This window comes from Lepidochelys olivacea, assembly GCF_965140295.1.
Source record: "Lepidochelys olivacea isolate rLepOli2 genome assembly, chromosome: 10".
Classification (NCBI taxonomy): domain Eukaryota; kingdom Metazoa; phylum Chordata; order Testudines; family Cheloniidae; genus Lepidochelys; species Lepidochelys olivacea.
Window position 1 is genome coordinate 43,851,472 of NC_140420.1, and position 23,658 is coordinate 43,875,129.

Here is a 23,658-nt window from a genome sequence, read left to right on the forward strand (position 1 = left end):
ATTCCAGTCTTATGTATAGCAAAGTTTCTTGACCCCCTCAGGCCACAACAGGCTGTTCAACTTTAACTTCTCCCCACACTAATCCTTCAGCTATTTCCTGGACTCCCATTTAATGGTTCCCCCCCACTCTCCTGCTGGTAATAGCTCACTTTAAGTGATCACTCTCATTAGTGTGTATGGTAACACCCATTGTTTCTTGTTCTCTATGTATATAAATCTCCCCACTGTATTTTCCACTGAATGCATCCAATGAAGTGAGTTGTAGCTCACAAAAACTTATGCTCAAATAAACTTGTTAGTCCCTAAGGTGCCACAAGTACTCCTTTTCTTTTTACAATTGTCAGGAATATTCATTAGGTTTATATACCTCCGTTCCTGTGACCAACTTGACACCTTATGTGTGATTTGAGTTACTCCCAAAAACTGAGGTTCACAAGGTTTACATACTCCTGAAAACTTGATTGTATTGCTGCCTTCCAAGTTTGCCTACATACAGTCTAAAAACTGATGCTACTTTCCTGGCACTTTTTTCACTGCATAGTCTGCAGACCTGTTTGTTTCAATTCTTATTTAATCTGGAGGTCACTGATACTTGCTTGAATACTTAACCTTTTGCTTTCTCCATGCTTGTCTACCATATCTATTTTCAGGATCAAATGTCACACCCTTTCAAATTTGCATCTCTTTTCCTATCCCATTGTTTGTACAAGAGTGCAAGAAACTGTAACCATACTAGTGGCTGAAATAAAAATGAGTAGACCAAAAACCAGATCCCAGTTATACCAAACCATACATTGCAAAAGCATGATGAGTAAAAGGTCTAAAGCTTTATGGGATGTTGGATAGACTTCCTCCAGCAGCTTCCAATAAAAGCCTTTGATGGAGTGTGGAACTTCATATAAACTTGGTAGTAACATCACTGTTACAACAGTGATCAAATGAGCTGGATTGTGCCAGCTCAGGTTGTCCACCTCCTTTTTTAATTAACAAATTCGTTTCCCTCTAGTTCAGGGGTGGGCAAATAGTTTTGCACCCAATGTGGCCCTCGGGCCAAAAAGTGTATGGAGAGCTGGGTAGGGAGGGCTGTGCAACAGCCTGTCCCCCTCCCACTTCCAACCCTCCCCTGCTCCTCGTCACCTGACTGCCCCCGACAGGTTCCCCAAGACTCCCACGCCTATCCAACTGCCTCCTGCCCCTTATCCAACCCCCCCACCCCTTTCCCATGCTGCTCAGAGCACCAGGACTGGCAACTGAGAGTAGCACATTCCTGCAGGGAGCAATTTAATACACTATACTAGCCCTCCATACACTTTCAGAACCCTGATGTGGCCCTCAGGCCAAAAATTTTGCCCACCCCTGGCCTATGTAATACTGTGCCAAGCTGGACCTGAATTCTGTAGCAGCAGCTTCAGACTCAACCTGCAGTTTTGTACAACGTGTTCTGTCCAGCTTTATGCTCTCCTAAACTGTCTCTTCAGACCTTGCCATTTTTGTTCTGGAGCACTGCTGAAATTGTCAGTAGAAAGCTGGAGGTTCTTACATGTGGGTAGGCAGCATCCAGATCTTTTGGCCTCCGGCTGGTGTGAAAAACAGTCTGGGGTTGTGGCACTCAGAAGGCAGTTTGGGCTTTTGGTACCAGAGAGTGAGTGTGTGTGTGTTTCCAGTGCTATGAGGAGGGGAGTGCTAGTTCTTCACCCTGGCAATTCTTGGCAGCTGAGCAGTCCACTGCATCCAAAGGTAAAGCATACTGGCTAAAAACTTCTGTTAAAAAAATTAATAACAAAATAATATTGATGCTTTAAACCAGCACTGGGCTTCCATGTTAGTACCCATTGAGAGAAAGTGAATTACTTGCACTTGCCTGCCATTGGTTTTGGCTGTCTTTGCACACTTGACAGAACTGAATTTACTTAGGCTGGTCTATAAACAGCTTTTGTATGAATATAGCTATATTTAGGGCTGTGACTTTGCCAAAATATTTCTACTAATACAATCCTAGTATGGACTGTTACCCACACCACACACAGCAAGGTGCCTCTTACCAGATAGCTTCCTGACTGGAAGGGAAATACTGGTATAAGTACCCAACATAACTGTACCCACCCTAAGGGAATTGTACCACTTGAACTATACTGATAGTTAACTCTTGTAAGACCTGGTCCATACACATGGCCTTCATAACAATGAGTAATCTTCATTAACTGAAAGCTTAAATTCTGCACTGTATTCCACTCTGATGGAGTAACTCGGCATGGGGGAAGGGGACAGCAGTCTTTTACTGTAGGCTCATAGTGTCCAGGACAGCAAATGAAAAGAAGTGGGCTGAAAGTACTTCCTTTTTTTTCTTCCCCCACCCCCTCCCTCCTTGCCAGTACCATGAAGGAACAATCCGGAATGTGCGAGAAGCTACAGAGAGCTTTGCTTCTGATCCCATCACCTACAGACCTGTGGCTGTAGCACTGGATACCAAGGGACCTGAAATCCGAACTGGACTTATCAAGGGAGTAAGTTTGTTCTATATGATCAGTAATTATACAAGCTTTCATTCTACATGGAAAAAATTCCTCTAAGGAACTAGATAGTCTTGTGGCTGTAATACTAGCTCTGCTTCTGGACCAAGGGTTAGTGTTAACAAACCTCTGAATGAAAGAATGAAGCTGGACCATTTTCAGCCACTTCAAGTTCAGGGGGCTGAGTATTGCACAGTGTGGATGAATTGAGTGTCCACTGTGCGAAACAGGAGTGTGACCATAATGAGCATGCTTACTGTGATGGAACACGTCACATGCAGGAAAGTAACCTTGCTAGTTTGTGACTATTCTTTTCCATTGTTGGCTCTGGGGTGGGGCTGTGTGCACAGAATACACTGTAGGTGTGAGAGACCTACTTCTAGCTTTGTGATGGCAACTTCTGCTATAAGTCACAACTGCTATCCTGAGGGAAGTGGATATTAAAGTCGTCTTAAAACCAGAAGGGACTACCAGATCATCTAGTCTGACCTCCTGTATATCACAGGCTATCAACACTTGCATGCTAATCCCAACACCCCACATGCTATTCTGTTACTAAAGTTTCCATTGTTGCACACAGAGTGGCACAGCAGAGGTGGAACTTAAGAAGGGAGGAACTCTCAAAGTGACCTTGGACAATGCCTTCATGGAGAAATGTGATGAAAATGTACTGTGGCTGGATTACAAGAACCTCCCCCATGTTGTGGATGTGGGCAGCAAAATCTATATAGATGATGGCCTCATCTCCCTGCAGGTTAAGGGGAAAGGTATGTAATAATCAAGGGATTCCAATACCGTGAACCCTGCACTCATGTTGATCTGTCCCTTCACATCTAAGTATTAACTTGTGGTAATGTTTCACTTTGCAATAACAATTCCATTTAGTCTATCTTCAATAGCTAGCTGAGCTTACTTGGTACTTTACTGGTGAGTGGCCACCCATTTTCACTTCCAGATTTGACCTAACATAATGGGGATGGACTTCTGATTTTGGTAAATGCAGTAAAACCACATCTAATTCCTTACCGTTAAAACCATGATTCCAGTAACTGAGTGATGACTTAAGCCAGATTTCACTAGGCTGTACATGTTATCCTAAACCAGGGGTAGGCAAACTACTGCCCGCAGGCCGCATCCAGCCCCTCAGACCTTTAACCACCCCTCCTTCTACCCCCCAGGAGCAGGGTCAGGGGCTTGCCCCACTCTGCCCGCCCGACACTCCCACATGTTCAGGTGGGACCTGCATGAGGACGCACATGTTCTGTGGCTGCACAACCCAATTACCAAATGCACCTCATACGCTATCAAAGCCTGGAATGTGCAAGCCCGTGTGCCTGCTACTTGTTCTCTTAGCTGACTTTGCTGTTTTAGTAGTGTTAATTTTCCATTGCTGATAAAACAGAGTAGTTGGCCAGGACATGCCAACTGTATTGCTCACATTAAAGAGGGCATGGAAAGGAGGTAAGTTTGGTTTAATTATTGTAATACTTTATTATGATGTTTAATTTTTATTTCCACTAAAATGTATCTTTATTAAATAAAGCTTTATTTAAATCTCTGAAATTTTAATTTCATAAGCATTCATGGCCCTCCATACAATTTCCACACCCAGATGTGGCCCTCAGGCCAAAAAGTTTGCACATCCCTGTCCTAAACCCTTCATTGCTAGCTGCTCTGATAAAGCACAGGTCAAATTTTTGGTCATTAACTACTTGACAATTTCTGCCACTTACGGGGAAAGCTGGCTACCTCCAACTAGTTGAGTATCCCATGAACTTAGAGTATTAGCATGCCATGGTCTGTGCACAGACCAAGGCATATTAACTGAGTTCTGAAAGTGATGCAGAAACCAATGGGTAGGGAACTTTGAGTAAAAAACCTAACCATTTAAAAATCACTGGTTTCGGTATAAATAAACTGTTCTGGCAAATAGCGAGAACTATGCCTCCTGGCAAACTACTGTCTGCTCTCTAAATAGCTTCTCTGCAATCCTCAGATACCAGCACAATAAATCTGCATCAGTGGACAGAGTTGCTGATTCTTGTATAGAATACCTAATCTTTCTGATCTGGGGTGCTTATCTCCCTTCTGAAAGGGGAGTAGTATGGGACTGGGATAGGGAGACTTTGAGTACTCAACCTATCTGCCCTCTTGCTGCACCATGCCAATTCCTGTTTGTAAAATTAGATCATATAGCTAATGTGGGACTAGTCTTACTGGGAAGTGAAGTACCAACAGTTCTGTTCTGTGTTGTTGTTTTTTTTTTTTTTAAGCTATCTGCTTTCATGGTAGAATGCCCTGAACTGTGGCTGGTGAAATGCATCCTCCAGGGCTCCCCCTCTTTCAGTGGTACTTATACTTGCGAGTGTCCTGGAACAAGTGAACAGCCTGTCTCGAAGTCACCAAATTGCATTTCTGTAGTTCAGCAATCATACTCGCAAGTCTATAATGAATAGATATCTTCCCTTTTCAGGAATGGTGGTGGAGGTGAATCTAGACTGACAGAATTTATTCACAGGAGCAGGATTTATCAGACCAATGCAAAATGCGGGTGCTCCCAACCAGCCTGTGCCTAAGGGATTATCATAACATGATTGTCTATTGCAAAGGCAAAAGACAATCTAACTGTGCTGTCTGTTGGGCAAAGCCGCTCTGGTTGTGAAAGTGCTCAGTCACCTGCTCTTCTCCAGTAGAAAGAGGAGATTGTACTGGTCACTTCCTACTGAATAATGGTGAACTGGTGGGGAAGCAAGCAACAGACTATATGAAAGTAAGATGCTGACTTAAACTCATCCAATTTAATTCAGGTGCAGACTATGTTCTCACTGAAGTTGAGAATGGTGGTATGCTTGGTAGCAAGAAGGGTGTAAATCTGCCTGGTGCTGCAGTGGACCTTCCTGCAGTCTCTGAGAAGGACATTCAAGATCTGAAATTTGGTGTGGAGCAGGATGTGGACATGGTGTTTGCTTCCTTCATCCGCAAGGCAGCTGATGTCCATGCTGTCAGGCAAGTGCTGGGAGAAAAGGGGAAGAATATCAAGATCATCAGCAAGATTGAGAACCATGAGGGTGTGCGCAGGTGAGCTTTCCCAAGCATGGCTTGTACAAGTAACAGTAAAGACTCTCACAGGTATGGGGAGGGGGGGAAAAGACACTGGGAGCACAAATTTCATTTTGCTGAACTGCAGCTTGTCCTTTTGGTTCTTATCCCACTTCTCCGCAGAAATGAGTCACTACTATACTACTGCCTTCATTGCAAAACTGGTTAGCAGTTATTGCTGTATATCTATCAACATACTGTAACATACAAATGGGTACTTTTTTTTTTATTTTTTTTAATCCGTCTTATGTACCTCACCTCATCAGCTCAAACTTCAGTAATTTGCTGTGGATCGCCTGGTACTTAATGCTAATTAGCAAGGCCTCTACTTTTTTCCCTGTACAAAAACTTAATCTCCAATTCTAATAGCAGCCAGTGACACTAAAGTATTGACCATTTATTTATCAAGTGATTCAACAGATATGTCAACGCTGCACCCAAAAACAAAACAAAAAAACCCACCTGAAGCAGCAAGTCTCAGACCCCAGGTCAGCTGACTTTGTCTGCGGCTAAAAATAGTGTAGATGTACCCAGTGTCACAATACTTGCTCCTTGTTCAATTTAGAAAACTGGAATCTGATTAGCTACCAAAATGATAATCTCTTCTCTCCTCCTTAGATACACCTGGTAGTGTAATTACCTTTCACATAACACAAGTAGGCTTTGAATGAGAGTAGATTTTTATCAGTGAATGTCAATTTCATCCTCTACACACTTTTTTATCAATAATTAAAATTTTCCAATAGGAGAAGTGAGAGAAATGCTGCTTGATAATTTAGTCAAAATCCAGTGATTTAGACTTGTTACAAATGGACTAATGAATGAATAGTAAAATGACTTGTACATTTTAAGGATAGTTGCTTTGTGTATTTTGACTTGTTGACAGCCTGTGTTTTAACATCTTGGAAAGCTTTTTGAATGCCATTATCTGTCATTAAATAACTGACCCCAGTTTCACACAATTGTGAAAATGTAAATTGATTTAAAAAGTTTAAAAATAAGCATCATACTATCCATTTAAATTATATATTAAGTGGAATAGCTTATGGGAACACAATATTTGTAACTATACACAATCTAAGCAATAAACTTGTACTAATAGAAAAGTATCTGGTGGAGAGAGTGACTTCCACCTTTTCCCTGTAGTTCCTAGAACTGAAAGGTGTCTTGCAGATGGAGGAAAGAATAAAACTAATGTTTTGTTTTTTGGCCATGAGGTTTGATGAGATTCTGGAGGCCAGTGATGGCATCATGGTGGCCCGTGGTGACTTGGGTATTGAGATCCCAGCTGAAAAAGTCTTTCTAGCCCAGAAGATGATGATTGGACGTTGCAACAGGGCTGGGAAGCCCATTATCTGTGCTACTCAGGTACTTCAAATATCATTAGCTTTCGTAATCGGAGTCTTTATCATATAACTTCTCTAGTAGTACTTGAGATTCACTATGTCCATTACACACTTAGGGATATCTTGAAACAATGTCTATCAGAGCATGAAGCTAACACACAGAGCAGGGCTGCAAAGTACAGTGACTCAGCAGCTTTTCTGTCTTCGTGAATAAGACGCAAGCAAACTGAGATTTCTATACTTGCTTATCCCAAGTTAGTCGTAAACACCTCGTACCTCTGTTCAAACAAAGAGTAATTTGGGTGTGGGAAGAGATGCCATCCAAACGTTCTTGTGACTGGACATCTTGCATGGTTTGGAATGAATTATATATAATATAAAAAAAGGTTAAGCCCTAAAATATAGGGCCTAGAAACATTTCATCCAAGTGAAGAAACCTTTTATGGATTGGCCAATCTCCCCTCATTTTCCTTTCCTCTTGTGTTCACTGGCCTGTCTCTCTGCATTTAATGGAGGCAGAAGGTTCAGTTTCCAACACAGAAGTTAAATTTCATTTTATAAGGGTAGCTGGCATTAGTGATAGTGGATTAACTCTCTCCCCATGTAAAGGAGTCCATTCTTCATTTCCTTTCTGTTATGACTTCAAAAGCAATTACAATTGTGCAGGGTTTTATGTAAACTATTCTGCAGAAGGGCTCTTGTCTGAGTATATTCAGATAGAGTTAAAGCAAGTAACTCAAAGCCCAGAGAATGGAGCAGTGCCTTGTATGGAAAATCTCCAGAACTCTGCAGCAGCACTACAGCCTCAGTTGTAGGGACTAGAGGAGGCGCACAAATAAAATTTCTAAGTTGTTACTAATGGCAACTGAGATCCTCTTCTTCCCCAATACTTCTCCTTTTGCTTCACTCTTGGAGAGTGAGCTTTAAATGAGTTGATGGTGAGTAGGCAGATTACTCCTGGGGACATTCTGCACCAAAAAAATTAAATTCTGCACACAACACTTCCAGTTCTGCGTATTTGTCAAATTAACACAGTATTATCACACTAGTTTCCATGATTTTTGGTCACTTATTTCAAAATATCTGTCAGCAAGTACGTCTGTAACAATACAGCAACAAAAAATTCAGGAAATGTTTTTTGACAAATTCCTTACAAGGCATATTAATACAGAACTCTGAGTAATACATTTAAACTACAATACCATATTTCCCACACCCCTCTGAAGCAGTGCAAAGGCTTGGGGGAGTCAGGGTAATGGAGGAGTTGAGGGAGAGAAGTGATTGCTGGGATGGAGCCTGGGTGTGAACTTGGAGGGTTGTTGGGTATGGGTCAGAAAAGTATATGGAACAGACTTTTTTGGGAGGGAGGCGGGGGGGATTGTTAGGGAGCTTCCCCCATGCTGACCCCTAGCATCCCATTCAGTCAGACACATCTGACTTGCACCCCTTGTCCACATGTCTCCCCCATTTCCATGTGGCCCTGCACGCCCTGCCCCGTCACCATGTGGCCCTGCACCTCCACTTCCATTCAGTCTCTGCCCCAGTCTGTCCTCCCCCACTAGCCCTTGTTAGACTCCCCAGCAGCCCCATGCTGTGTCTCCCCTTAGTCCCTGTCTCCTGACCTGGCCCAACAGGTGCTATGAAGATGGTAGGCTCTTTCTCTTCCCTAGTTGGCCAGGAGCTGCTGCTCTGTTCTAGCACCACAGCACTCTCTGGTGGGCAAAAAGCAGAGCAGCCGCAACTTTCAAGCCAAAGCTTTTTTCTGTGAAAAATTAAAAATATGCATGGCTCATTATGCCTGTGTGTAGTGGTGCAGAATTCCCACAGGAGTAACTTCTTGCAGGATTTTTATAAGCAGCCTTCTGGTACTGGAAGGATCATCTTCTTAGTATCTCTGCAGCTGGTGTTTCAAGAATAGCCTGGTTTCCATTAGTAGGATATTTAAAGGACCATATGGCTCTGGACACTAGCCAGTTGGGCCTCTTGGTGTTTACCACAATGCACACCAACTCCTGGCACTGTCCAACTGAGACCTCCTCACTGGAAAAGTCCCTAAATTTAAGTCACAGGTGGAGTAGTAAGTGGGGGAGACTGGGAGAAGGACCAAGACAAAACTATATTATGGGGACTGAAAGGTGGGAAAAGATGGTGCAGAAGGGATGAAGGAGAACATAAGTTGGTGGGTTTTGGTTTTTGTTGGCTGGTTGGTTTTTTTTTTTGTTTTGTGTTTTTAAAACTACCCTTATCTTTCCACCCGCAGCCTCATTGGCAAAGTACTAAAATGCTACTTTGGCTGTAGTTTGTAGGCACTTCAGCCTCAACTTGCTTTCTGAACTGGTGTCTGTCAATTCTATTTCACATCTTCCTCTTCATAAAGAGTCAAAATAAACTGCTGAGAAGGCAGCGAAGCATTTTGGTGGGGAGGAAGGACTGTTTGAATAGTCAGCAAACAGTAGAAGTTTGAACTACCCAGTTCAAAATAGAGAAGGTGTTTGTACAACCTTTCCACCACTATTTTACTAAATGATTACATAAAGGAAAGATGTCATATAAACCTGAAAAGTCTCCTTTTTAGAAGGAAGTGGGCAACTAATGAGCCAGACTGTAATAGCAACAAGCCACAACGGTGTGCATTAGTTGGCTATTGATGTATTAATTTCTCTGATACATGCCTGGTTGTGGATTATGTGAACCTAAACCTCTCTCATCCTCATATTCAGCTCTTACCTTGCTGCTGATTAACTAGTAGTTGAATATTAATGGTACACGGCTGTCTTAAATAAATGCCAATTGTAGCATCAATTCATTTTTAATAATTTGTATGTAGCAGGTTTCTTGGTGAAATCTGCTGTAATGCTGTTCTAGAGTTCTGTCGCAAGGTTTGGCATATCAGCATTCATACTTCAGTATGTCATCAGCTCTGTTTCCATGCATAACACTCTTGTTCTGGTGGCCAGACAAAATACTTGTTTCAAATAGTCTAGTCAGACTTACTGATACTTAACTTTGTGCTGTACCCTACAGTATAAAATGCTTTAAAACACATTCCAGTGCTTACATAGATGTACTAGAAAAGTAGTTGGTCTCCTTCATAGTAGGCTGAGTAAATTAACACCCCAACTTCTCCTTTTCCAGATGTTGGAGAGTATGATTAAGAAACCTCGGCCAACCCGTGCTGAGGGCAGTGACGTTGCTAATGCTGTCTTGGATGGAGCAGACTGCATCATGCTGTCTGGGGAGACTGCCAAAGGAGATTACCCTCTTGAGGCTGTCCGTATGCAGCACGCTGTGAGTAGTGCCTTTGCTTTAAAGGGTAGAATTACATAGTCCAAAATTGGAAATTTTCCAAAGAGGTAAAGGTAGCATATATCCCACTTCCTGCTTTTCACTTCATCCAGATGTCTGGTTGTCCAAATGCATTCAGAGTCAAGTAGCAATACCTAGCAGTTCTATAATGGTAGCTCCTTGTCCATGCTCCCACTAACCCCTGCTTTCTGAAAAAGTAAATCTGTTCTTCCTTCTATTTCTTCCTCCCATTCATCTTCCTAACCTACACTTACATGGAGCATGGACTTGTAAGCCCACTGTAGCCTGACCAGGAGCAGATCAGTGTGGCACTGCCCTCTGCCACTAGATCATCTATGAGAAATGGTTTCCTTTACATGCCAGACATGCAAATGTCACTTGCCATGTGCTTTGTACTCATCACTTAGAGGCAGAGCCAAGAATTGAAGTGCAGTGCTGAGATGTCCACTTCAGTGGACTGTAAGAAACCGTAACTTATATTTATGTGGCAAGGTTGAGCTTTCTTCGTTACCCTGGTGTTGATTTCCTTGAGTCCACGGCTCTAACCTCTAACTCAAGCTGCGGAGCTGCTCCAAGGATCATTTTGGCCTTTGAGCTCAACTCCAGATACTGAAAAACCATTCAAATTTAAATAAATGAACTTGTGTGGTAAGGGAATGGGATGGTTTAATGGGGTGCTTGTTCCAGGTTTACTGTCCTGTTGCCTTCAACAGCTCTGCATTTGACTACTGTTTATGGGGATGTTTCTTGCATGATGACTGACAGGACTTTTTTTTTTTTTTACATGTTTAAACTGCCAGAAACCTCTCTGCTCTGCCTTGAGTTCACCCAGCTCATCTTCCCATTAATTTAAGTTTAATGCTAAGTGTCTAGAAGTACTGATGATCTCCGGGTAACTGCTGTGAATTACAGCATTTACAATGCACTAGTTTGTCAGTTGCAGTTCAGGTTATATAGATTAATAAACATAGCTACTAATGTGCATTTACAATTCCTTACATAAGTATACTTTCTTCTCACTGTTAATTGTATTTGATTTATGTGCACTGGAACTTTTGTTCACTTAGGGAACAGATGATGAAACCAGACTGTGGGCCAATGATCTTAAAGCATGTGATAGCTCTGCACTGTAAACTACTCACTAACTGCCTGCCTAAAGCTTCTCCTACTAGGAAATCTTGAGGGTTGACCCTGATACCTAAATCTGGAAACTTGCTGCAGTAAAACTTAATTTCAGAAATGAACTCTTGTGATCCAGTTTAGTTTCAGATAATCTAGTTCGACTAGCAGAAGTTCTTTAGATCTGGCTACTAGATAGTATGTGGGTACTGGTGATCTCAAGTGTTTGACCTTCCTTTTTTTTTTAGTTACTGTAGGTAGGTCAACAGATTAATACAAGTGGTTCTAGGCTGTATTTTTCACATAAGGCAAAATACTGCCTTTCTTAATGGATGGTGGCTTTTATTGATGTAGTCTTGAACTTCCATATTATAGCTCATCGTACCTACACTGCATTTATGCGAGGTTCTTAATTACCAGGTTAAGTTCTGAACACTTGGTTTCATAGTGGCAAAACATATTGGAGAATTGAACCTCCAAGCATGAGGGGAAAATTAACCAGGGCACGCAGCTAAGGTGAAACTGAAGCTTCTGATGTAATGCAAAATGGATGTGCCTACTGGCTTCAGAATCATAACCATCAAAGGTTTTGTCCCCACCTTTCCTTAAACTTGGGCTATCCCCTAATCAAACCCTGCCTGTGGAGGCATTTAGTACCGCTGCAACGTTACTAGGAGTAGCTAGACACTTGTGGTTTTTTCCTAAAGTGAATGCTATTAGAATAGGCCAGGTTACAACCTCAGAGCACCAACTTCTGCTTATCCCTTTTTACCATGATGCAATGAGTAGTTAATATTGGCACACATGGACTAAGGCTTGTCTGCACAAAAGTGCACTAAATCCCCAGGCTCAGCCGAGGGCAGCTCAAAACATTGAGGCTTTCTGTTGCCTTTAGGGTGCGGGGAGGGGAAAATCTCACGAATCTCTCTAGAGTATCTGGGGTCAAAACCTCCAATTATGGAATCTGGCTTCTGTAAAATAAGGCCGTGAGGCTCAGTCTCTACCTTTCCAGACTAAGCCATATAAAATGGCAGTGTGACAGCTTACCAGCACTGCAAGCATTGACCACTGTAAAACTAACTGAAAGGAGCTGCTCTTCTTTCTAGAAGAAAACAGTTTATCCTAAACCTTACAGCGGGTAAGGAATCTGACATGACAGTGACACTATAGAAATGTCTAAACAGTTCAAACAAATTCAGGTTCCCCAAGCACTTATGCAGTCCCATTACCTGCAGCTCCATTTACCAGAACTGCTCTTCCTAGAAGTAGGGTCTTAATACTGGGTTGGTAAGTTTGTTTTTTCTCACTTCTAGAGCACAGTTTTCTCCCTTTCCAGGAGCATGAGGGTTTTACATGCAGGTGTATGGTGACTGCATAATCCTCCTGGGTTGCTCCTGCTTTCTTCCCAGGTAACTTTGCCAGTGGTAAGACTGCCCAATTGCAGTGACAGCAAAATGAGCATGGACCACTTTTATTGATGCTTTCTTGGTCTAAAAGTCAAGTCAGCTGATAAGAGTAGGACCCTTATGTTCCTGCTTTCCAGCTTCTGTTATGAAAAATGTATTTCACATTTTAGCATCTTTTATAAATGTGAAGACTGGTTCTTCACACCTAAGCTGAAAACAATGAGATGCTCTAGCTAGGTGCACTCCCTCCCTATAGCTTCTAGGAATGTTAGGGTGTTTCAGAATCTGGAAGTACTTTATGTACCAATCTAAAAGAATTTATCCTCTAGGAATGGGGGAGAAAGCCTGTTTAAACTTGGTGCCAGAAGTTTCTCCAGTATACTTGATACGTCCTTTCTACACCCAATGAATCTCTCTGACCTGACAGATGTGTTGGTAGAATGTAATAATTACCACTTGCTGACAACTCTCTAATTTCCACTGGATATCAAAAATTGACTCTAGTGGTAATCCTAATGTCCCCAAAAGATGAGGCACAGTCCTCTAGGAGTTCAGTAGCAAGTTTCCAGATGTTGGACAGGATACCTCTCCCTGGGAAGGAAGCAGCTCCCAAAATTTCCATTCGTCCTGTCAGTTTAAAAAGTTGGCAACTAATTTGACCGGTGGGAAAAGCAAGTCTTGAAACTCTGCCCTTGCCTGTTTGTCTAAAGAGCTGAATGAAATTCAAAGAAAGTAGGACATGTCTATACTCCCCTGCAGTTTGGACTATAGGATGTTAATAGCACATACCAAAGTGCTTTGCAGTAACTCTACCATGTGTATGCTGCAGGTGCATACTAAGATTTCTAGTTCACGTTAATGTAATCCATTTTCCAAACTGAAGGGCAGTGTAGACAAATCCTAAGGGCAGGTCTACTCTACAGACTTGCATCAGCAAAGCTGCAGCACATCTGGTGAAGATACTCTAAGCTAACAGAGCTCTCTCCCGTTGGCTGAATTGTGACCGCTTCTCACAGAGGTGGAGTTACGTCAGTGGGAGAATTTCTGCTGCTGACATAGCGCTGCCTACACAGGGGGTTACTGTCAGTGTAGCTATGTCACTCAAGGGCAGGGGTCTCAAACACAAATGACCACAAGGGCCACATGAGGACTAGCTCATTGGCCTGAGGACCACATTACTGACCCCCCCCACCCCTTTCAGAGGCTCCGCCCCTGCCCTGCCTCTTCCCACCCCTTCCCTGCCCCCAGGGGGTGGAGGAGGGGTGTGGGGTGTGGTGGGGATTTAGTGCACAGGGGGTTGGGGTGCGGCAGGGGGCTCAGGGCAGGGCATCAGGATGCAGGGTGCAGCAGCAGATTCAGGGCGGGGGTGTGGGGTGCAGCAGGGAGCTCAGGGCAGAGATGCAGGGGGACCGCAGGGAGCTGGCGGGCCACAGGAAATAGCACGTGGGCCATGTGTTTGAGACCCCTGCTCAAGGGTATGGATTTCTTTCACACCTCTGAGTGATGCAGCTATACCGAAGTAAGTATGTAGTTTAAACTAAGGGCTTGTCTACACCGGCAATTTACAGCACTGCAACTTTCTCACTCAGGGGTATGGAAAAACACCCCCCTGAGCACAGCAAATTTCAGTGCTGTAAAGCGCCAGTGTAAACAGCGCACCAGCGCTGGGAGCTGTGGCTCTGCCATGACTACACAAGCCATGTTAAAGCGCTGCCTTGGCTTTTATATGCAGACAAACAGTTATTGCACAGGTGGGCCATGGCGTTTTCATAACATGTTGGGGGTGTGACAGGGGAGCCTCAGAAAGGTTAAGGTTGAGAACACCTGATTTAGGTGTCTCAGTCTGAATTATTGTTACAAAGGATCTGGTGGCTGGAGACCAGGAGTCAGAATTTCCGCATCCTCTGGGATATCTAGACAAGCTGCTGAACTTGTAACTTAAATAAAGAAAATTATAAGGTGGGCATAACAGTGACAATTCATTAACATTTGTAATATGCTTGTCCTCACCTGGAAAGTCCCATAGGGTGAAGTATCTCTATTTAGATGGATTTAGTCTGTCTGAAGCCTCCATTTGTCTTGCTTGCTATAAATAACTTCAGCTAGTAATCTCTTCAAGAGTATCAACTTTTCTGCATGCTTTTTTAGTAAACTCTGCAAGCCTTCTTTATGTGGTTGTGAAGGGCTAGCATTGCCTAGTCAGACAAGAATTCTTGTCCTAAAAATGCTTTGTTAGGCATACCTACTGATCTGTATAAAATTCCTAGATTCTATACAAACTCACTTGGAATATCCATGGACTGTCTGTAAGCTGGATGTTGAAGCTTCTCATGACGCCTTCATTCTATGAACAAAAACTAGAAGCATCTTCTGTAGTTGTACACTTGACTAAGTAGAGTAAATACAAATATTAAATGAGGATTTCTGTACGCTACATTTTTTTGAGAAAACAACCATATAAGGAAGACTTGTAATACTGTTCACAGTATAGAAACTAAAGGGTAGGGTGGTGCAACTGTAAAGATTAAGTTTCTTGGCTTGTCTTTAAGGTAACAGCCAAACCATAAAATGAGCCCGCCTTCTTTGCTTGCAAAGAATGAGATGGAAGGTGGTGGCATTGTTAACAATTGGACTCTTCTTCTATAGAAGATTATTCTAACAGTGCTCTGGGCCATTAGAAGGATGGGGTGAACACATATGCATCCCTGAAGCAACATATACCTTGCATTCTACTACTATGTGTTCTCTGGCACACCTAAAAGTTGAGCCCCTGGTAGAGTGCAGAAGCAGGACCCACAGTAAGCTGACACTTTAAGGCTTGTCTACACACTATGGGAGTGTGATTTCTAAAGTGCACTGTTGTACATTAATTGGTGCACTTAACATAGTACTGGTTTAAAAAAAAAAACTACATAAAATTGCACCGAGGAACTTATAGTGTGCACCAGCAGTGTCTAATCGACCAATTAATGTGCCACACATAAATGTGCTTTAGAAATCCTACCCCATAAAGTGCATTACCCCACCATGTAGATATGCCCTTAGCATATAATTAGATGAGCAGTTTTCGTAAGGAAGTGAGGGGCCCCCCACCTTCCTTAGCCTAAACAAATACAGACAACTCAAAAAATTTAGCCTGACTTCAGGCCCTGGGGCGGCTTGACTGTAAAGCTATCTGTACTTGAGATTTTTTGAGAGCAGCTATCAGAATAATGTAGCAGAAAAGGTCCCATTCTGAAAACACATGATCTGATGTACAAACTAGCTGTAAGAAATGGCACTGAATGTCCACTAGCCTTGGCAATGTTAGAATTCTAACCGTGTTTGTCTATATTAAATCTTAACCTCCAAGCCAAAGGAAGTTTCACAACCCTACCTCTAATAATCTTTGCCTGCATGACTATGACAATTAAGCAAATTAACTCAATATCACATTACTCTCTGGTGTATCTTTCCTTCTTTCTGTCACTTCTTTCTTCTCCCTCCCTCTTACCCCGGCCTGCAGATCGCTCGCGAGGCTGAGGCCGCAATTTTTCACCGTCAGCTGTTTGAAGAACTTTTCCGCGTCACTGCTAACAACAGGGACCCTGCTGATGCCATGGCTGTAGGCGCTGTGGAGGCCTCTTTTAAGTGCTTAGCTCCAGCTCTGATAGTTCTGACCGAGTCTGGCAGGTAGGGCTCAGAAAGGGCAAGAAAGACTTAGGCTCTAAAGATAAATAAGCATTTTCACTCCACAGAGCGTGCGTTAGAGATGCTCTAACAAAGACAAACTTCTTGTGCTTCAGGCCATGTTTCGATGGGTAGAAACGCATTCCACTATAACACAATAGTACACACCGTGTGAGCAGCTCTTTGTAGTTCAAAACTTCAGCTTGGCATACACTAGCAGAATCTGAGTTTACATCATCCTTATAGTACAGCAGGATTGGAGGTAGGTAGAAGCAGAGCAAGAGTGCCTGGCAGTTGGGCATGGATGTGAAGAGTGTGCTGGCCAGGCAGGGTGGGGTGATTTGGCAGGTCTCACTTGAATTCAGAAGAGAAACCTCTTTATCAATTATCTGGTGGGTGAATGTTTATTAAATAGCATACCCTGATTGCTAATTTGAGGTTGCACAAGCAGTGTGCTTGGCTAAACAGATGACCGCCACCAGCATGGTACCATACATTAATCTGGACTTGCTAGTATAAAACTGATTGGTAAATCTTCTGAATATCAAAATAAAGGTTATGCTATTGGCATCCTGCTGGGCATGGCACCTCACCTTACCCTGTCACCTGAGCGCTGACTGACACGAATGTCGTCTTCCCCGAATGCGTGTTGCTCTTATAGATTGCTCGTGAGGCCGAAGCCGCCATCTTTCACAGGCAATTGTTTGAGGAACTACGTCGGCTGGCCCCTCTGAACCGTGACCCTACGGAGGCCGCCGCTGTTGGCGCTGTAGAAGCTTCCTTCAAGTGCTGCAGTGGGGCTATTATCGTCCTCACCAAGTCTGGAAGGTAGGAGGTGAAAGGTTCCCTCAAGTCAAATGGACTTCAGTGACCGGGGTGGGGGTAAAGGACACCTTCAAAAGTGTGTTTTTAAGAACGAATGAAATGGTGACACTGAAGCAGCTAGAAAACCAGGCAACTTCCAAGCTAAGGTCATCAGTCTGCAATACCCAGTTTCACTAAGAAGATGGACAAACATTTCAGAAATCTGCAGATATTTAGTCTTAATTCAGTTCTTCAGCGTTCCTCAACCATTTTGGCATCAGCACCAAGCATGTAGAATTTTTTTTTTCTGCTGATAAAATTGCATCTTTGTTGCCAGTAAAGCTGGCTGGAAAACTTTGACAGGAAACAACTTTTGAAAGTTTGTGTTTAGTCACTTTAACCAGAGAAATCTTGGATTTTGACAGTAGGTCTGAAGTTCACTGGATGCAGAATCTAGCTTTTTGAATAAGGCAGTACCTTTCAACCTACATTTTCCAGCTGAGTTGACTACAGTAACAGCAAAAGTAAAGACCTGCCTGACATGGCATCACTGGCTAAACCATTATTAGAATATTGACTCCTCCTGTTTTCTAGTCCTATGACCATACAGCAGACTTCAAGCACAGGACTACTGGGCCTGGCTTAAAGAGAGGCTTGTTTAAACAGGAGGCTAAAAATACAGAAGTTTGTTCCCTTTTGTAGGTTAACACTTCTTAATGTCTGTCCTGCTTAGGTGTACAGTCTAAGATCAGTTATTGAAGACAATAAAGCAAGGCCTAAAGTATCCAACAGACAAATCTGTGGAATATGCCTCTAATACTAGGTTCACCCAATGCCTGTTTCCTGCACCAGCTTCCACTGCTTAGTGCCAACAGCGTGCAAGGCACTAGTTCATGGAACAACACCCTGGAGTGTTTTGGGATTATGACAAATGTTAATGCTATTATGGTCGCCTGTGGCTAGAAAATACAGGAAAGCACAGTAAGGGGCCTTAAACCAGCTCATCAGCTTCTAGTTTCTCCAAACTGAGAACTGAGTTGCTCCTCTCAAAGCAAGTTTTGGCTAACGATAAGTTGTAGGTGGTTTTTGTTTTGATTTGATTTTTTTGCTTGTTTTGTGCCTCCCTTCCTCCCCCATCCCCTCCCCCCCAAAAAAACAAACAAACCAACCTGATGGGCATTATGAATCTTCACCCTGAATCTGGACCCTGCAGGTAATGGTACAACTGACATGTCATTTAAACATACTCAGCACCTATTCTGGATGAAGAACTGTGCCAGTTGTGAATTCTTCACTTTAAAGAAATTTTCAAGCTGGTGCTTGCTTTATTGCTACAGAACAGGGAATAATAGCTGTAAGCATGAGAGCTTGTGTTCTTCTTGTGCTTGTGCTTCCAATGTTTCTGTATAAAGGGTTCCAGCCAGCCTTACACTTGACCTTTCTGAAGAGATCTGAACTTTGATATTTGAATATTTTTAGCTCTGGATTCTGTTACAGCCTCTGAATACCTGGATCTCCTTGAGCCACTGGAAGGCTTTTCTGACAGTAGAAAGGGTTTGTCAGAGTGGCTGGGTTGATGAAATTGGAACTGCTGTCTTTTAATCAACAAAAACTTTGACTGGAAATCTTTAGTATTAAGCATCTTTGAAGTTTGATTCATTAGAACTGGACCATAAGAATCTAGTTGAAACAAGTGTATAATTCTGTTCTATGATACATTTTGAGCAGTAAAATATAACTATAAATATCGTGGCCTTTTGCAGTTCCTGACAGAGTCTGTTTAATCCCTGAGCATGCACCACCTTCCAGAATTTAACTTCCCTCCCAGTAGGAAGGGGTGGCACCTGTACCAGTACTAGCTTCTGCTGCTAGAGACTTTGAGACTCTGAATAGGCATCATTTGTGCCTACCATCCCATATTCACTAGATGTCCCACGTAAATATTTCCATTTTACCATATTTGCTTCCAGACCCTTGCATAAAAACCAAGTTGGGCAACAGATCATAGCAGGATAGGCCTATTATGTTATCTGCATTCATCTTTAAGCAGGTGAAAAGGGGATTTCTCCCTATGTATCTGACCTGAGCTGTGTGTGGTTAATAAAAAAACAAAACACTGATTCAAAGAACCTTAGAGTTCCCTATGTTTTTCCCTACAGTTTCCCTCTAATAGTGGCTCCCAGTGACTGCCTTGAAAATAGCCTGCTCTAGCAAGTCTCCTGTTAACACTTCAGTGACTGCGCACAGGGTATGATGCAGCAGAGGTCATTCCTTCTACCTGCCCTCCCCGCCCCCCTTTTTCAAGGGAAAGGATTCTAGATCCTTCAGAAGAATTTGATTTCTTGTGACTGCAATTCTGCCACAACTCTCCCCGGCAAATTATTTGAACTTTGTGGATGCTCTGGAAATGCCAGTGACTCCCCCAAAATGGTGTGGGTTTTTTGGTTTTGTTGTGGCTTTTTGCAACATTGCATTCCTTCTCCCACACCAGGGACTGAATATTGCCTTTGCCAGCCATGGGAGCAAGGGACTCCACCTAACCCTGTGATCAGATATGCTTAAATGAAAAATAGACTGAAACCAGCAAGCAAACTCCGCACTCCTATCTGGCAAGCTGTCACCACTACTTACATCCCCTTGCACAGTTTATTTGCAGTGATTATTTTCTCCTTTCTCGCCCCCCCCCCCCCCCAATAGCACAGTGGTGGTATTAGGAAATAAAGTCTTCCATTCTCCTGCCCATGAAAAGAGGAGCACTCAGGCCAAACCTTCACTGTTTTGCTCTGAAGAGAACAGGATTCATGCATGCTGCCTGAAGTACCAAAGGGTCAAAACCACATGACTATGACGCACAGAAGGGCAGCAAAATAAAAGCCACACAATATCTGCCCACCTTGACATTACTGCCAGCAGAGCTACAACACCCAATGCAGGAAACATCCACCTTAAGTGTAGAGTGAAGTTTCCTAAACTCTTTGGTTTCGAAAAACTGAAGTGGGATGACACCAGGTTTGTAGAGAAGGGGGAAGAGACTCCCTGTTCCAACAGATGGTTTGCTATGCCCTAAAGCAAGAGAGATCATGTGGACCTGAGGCAGTCCTTCCAGGAAAGGATGCTGTGTATCATGTCCTCTATTGTAGGTCGGGGGACAAAGGACCAGCCTGGCCTTCAAACTAAACTTGATGTAAACCTTGATTCTCTTGCATGATTTTTATTGCAAGTAGTCTTCCTGGCCAATGTGTGCAAAATATCCAAGCAGTGGTTACCATTAGCTGTTTCCACGCCACTCAGTCTCCACATAAGTGAAGATAGCACCTACTTATAAGAAGTGCCATGATCATTTCTCTGATCTTGTCTTCTGTTCACTGTGCTTGCTGTGAACACTTGAAGTTTCTCAAACTCTTGTTGGGCTGCCATATATGGGATGCTTTTGGAGGTTAATTCTACCTTCAATTTTGTTCTCCCTCCTATTAGATCTGCTCACCTGGTGTCCAGGTTCCGCCCACGTGCTCCTATCATTGCTGTGACTCGTAATGGACAGACAGCACGCCAGGCCCATCTGTACCGTGGCATCTTCCCTGTGTTGTGCAAAGAACCCACCCATGATGCATGGGCTGAGGATGTGGATCTCAGAGTTAACCTTGGCATGAATGTTGGTGAGTTATGTTGCTTTATCTTTACTCTGGTCAGGTAACTGATAGCTTATGGAAGAACCACCCCTTGGGGCATCTTTTGCCATCTGGCAGAGCCTTAAGGCTGTTAGTTAGAAGAAATACTGCTTGTGACCAACGAATGGGCCTCCTACAATCACACCTCCTTAGCCAGATCTGGTGCTCCGACTGATAACTTCATACTGAAAACCACTCCCCTTCACAACAGGCCTTGATTTTTAATAGCGCTAATGGAAAGTTGTACAGACAAATGCTTATTGGTCTGTCTGGTGAGTGGCCACCTTGTTTTTTTTAAAAAAAAAAACCAAAAAAAAAAACCAACCTTGGGCTGCGGTAAAGGGTACTCCTCCCACTGTTACGGTGCACTTTGCATTAACTGACAAAGGCCCAACACCAAAGTTCACTATGGGCTGTATGAACTGGAATTTCATCTAGCGGCGGCACCTGTAGCTGAGTTTAAGGTCTCAAGATGGAACAAATGGTGTAGGACAGAGGTGAGGTGTCCTGTCTTTTTTTTGTGGTAGATCAAACCATGTTTGAAGTGCTCTTACTGCTAGGACAACTGAGTCCTTTAGCCTGGTGTAATGATGTCATCTCGTGGCATGAAGGGGGTATGGGAACAAGAACTAGGTGAAGCCCTTAGCCATAGTAGCTGCTCTTTACATTCTAAATGAGGTCCAAGAGAGCTACTAAATCCATGTGGTAGCTCTGGTAACCCCCCTCTATTACATTTGGACTTACAAGAAAGAAATGGTATTCCTTGTCTCTGGATGCAGACCTGTTGTGGAAGACATGCTAAAACCTAGTGATACTGAGTCTACTGTATATTATGGCATCTAATGAAACAGTTGACATGAGCTTGGTTTGCAGATATTCACAAATCTTTCTCTTCCAGGCAAAGCACGTGGCTTCTTCAAGACTGGCGATCTTGTCATTGTACTTACAGGATGGCGCCCTGGGTCCGGCTACACCAACACCATGCGTGTGGTGCCAGTTCCATGAACACCATCTCTCAAACTCTCCCCAGCAACACCTTCCCTCTCCCCCACTTTCTTCTCCTCTGCTCTACCCCCTTGCCTTAGGCTGGCAATTGCTTGCAGTGTTATCCGTGTGTAGAGTGGATATAGGTTGCTAAACACCATCAAATGCAGCAGCGGGGGAAGGAGGACCTTTGTCACTCTAAAAATACTTGAAATGTTTTAGTTTTTGAAAAGTAAATGACCTTTTTTTTTCCCTAAGGTGATTCTGCCCTGAGGTAGTTGGGAGTTGGTGTAGGAAATTCCTGAATGGTGACCGAACTTGTGCTGCTCATCCCCCTCTTTGTAGACTGGATACTGTCTTAAGGGTGAATACTGTGTCTTTCCCTGCACCTTTCTCAGGAGTGCAGGGGAAGGAGGCAATAACAAGGTGATCGTCTGAGTTCCAGTGTTAACACTCTGCAACAGGCAGAATACAGCTCTGTACCCTGTAGGTTCAGATAATCATCAGCTTAATTCAATGCCTCTCTTCTCTGCCATGTCCTCCTAATTACTCCCCCACTGCAAACTTGTACTGTCACCAATGCACTCCAGTTTAGGAGCTGTGGTAGATTAAGGCATGGATCTATGTAGCCACACTTGAACACACTTGCAGTATGTAAACTAGTCTTCTTGTCTCCCCCTCTGGATTTACAGTGGCTCTCTGCACTCCATAGTTTAAACTCCACTACAGATACATCCAGTATCTAACACACCAATGGATGTTGATGAAAGAGTAAGATGTGCTTAACCCTTTAAGTCCTAAAATGTCAACTTTCATGAGACAGATTACTGTGTATCCCCCTCCCAGTGCAAATGGAGAGAACTACTTCAGGGTTCCAGTATACCTGGAAAGCAGTGATAGAAACCTCCAGCACAGACCAAAGTCTAAGATGCAGGGTTCCTTCTAAGTCAGTTAGTCATTTCTGGGCAGCAGGGAGAAATAGAACAAGGATAAAACCAGGGTTTTGCTCTTAAAGGGTTGAGTGTTGCATTTCCATTTCCTGTGCTGCTGAGCTCCTTGTGCTCCTCCTGCAATGTTGCATATCTGTCTGAGTTGAGTAGTCACGTTTCCTGAGAGCATTCTCCTATGTTGTAAATCTGGACAAGTTATTTACTGTAACAGGTGTATTGGGTGGTAGAGCACAACTATGTACATCAATAAAGAAAAGCTGAAGCACCCATCAGACTTCTGCTCTTGCTTGGTTTTTCCATTGGCAAGGTGGAGTCCTTTGCGAAGAAAAGGTGACTAAGCTGACCAGCTGAAACACATCAATGCTTACAAATAATATCTGAAAACTAAAGGAGGAAAAACCTATTTTCCATATTAGTTGAAAGCTATTTTATCCTTGGTTGTGGAAGGAATTCTCAATACTGTAGTTGTTGCATGGCAGCTAGATGGTAGAGCCCTCAGATGTGCCAAATCTATTGTAACTTCAGACATAGCTGTCTCTTGTGCAGACATAAAGATCACTTACCAGCTACATCACTTCCCAATCCAGTGTGGTAACTAGAGCAAAGCAGCTGTCATCTACCCACCAATTTGCATCACAGTGCAGCTGGATGCTACACATGTGGTAACTTACTCCAGTTTCTAAAACTTTCTAGTGTGAGTCTTCAAGTACCACATGTCTTGATACGGGAATGAGTCTTGCTCTGTGGGCTTCTGCTGTTCTGCCCTAACAAAACAAGGGCTGCCAAATTTTAAAAAT

At 43.1% G+C, this 23,658-nt stretch overlaps 1 protein-coding gene across 2 annotated transcripts in view; it reads left to right on the top strand.

Moving 5' to 3' along the window:
* PKM (pyruvate kinase M1/2) overlaps positions 1 to 23,133 on the top strand; it is a 39,353-nt gene extending 16,220 nt beyond the window's left edge. The window contains exons 4-11 of one of the 2 annotated variants that reach the window (XM_084642317.1): positions 2,373 to 2,504; positions 3,091 to 3,277; positions 5,318 to 5,588; positions 6,827 to 6,977; positions 10,091 to 10,243; positions 16,292 to 16,458; positions 20,734 to 20,915; positions 21,826 to 23,133. In XM_084642317.1, the coding sequence (XP_084498443.1) occupies positions 2,373 to 2,504; positions 3,091 to 3,277; positions 5,318 to 5,588; positions 6,827 to 6,977; positions 10,091 to 10,243; positions 16,292 to 16,458; positions 20,734 to 20,915; positions 21,826 to 21,932 (1,350 nt within the window). In that variant the 3' untranslated portion in view covers positions 21,933 to 23,133. Of the gene's footprint in view, positions 1 to 2,372; positions 2,505 to 3,090; positions 3,278 to 5,317; positions 5,589 to 6,826; positions 6,978 to 10,090; positions 10,244 to 16,291; positions 16,459 to 17,116; positions 17,284 to 20,733; positions 20,916 to 21,825 lie in introns of both variants that reach the window. The other variant, XM_084642316.1, reaches the window with a different exon arrangement.
* Positions 23,134 to 23,658: the final 525 nt, after the last annotated feature.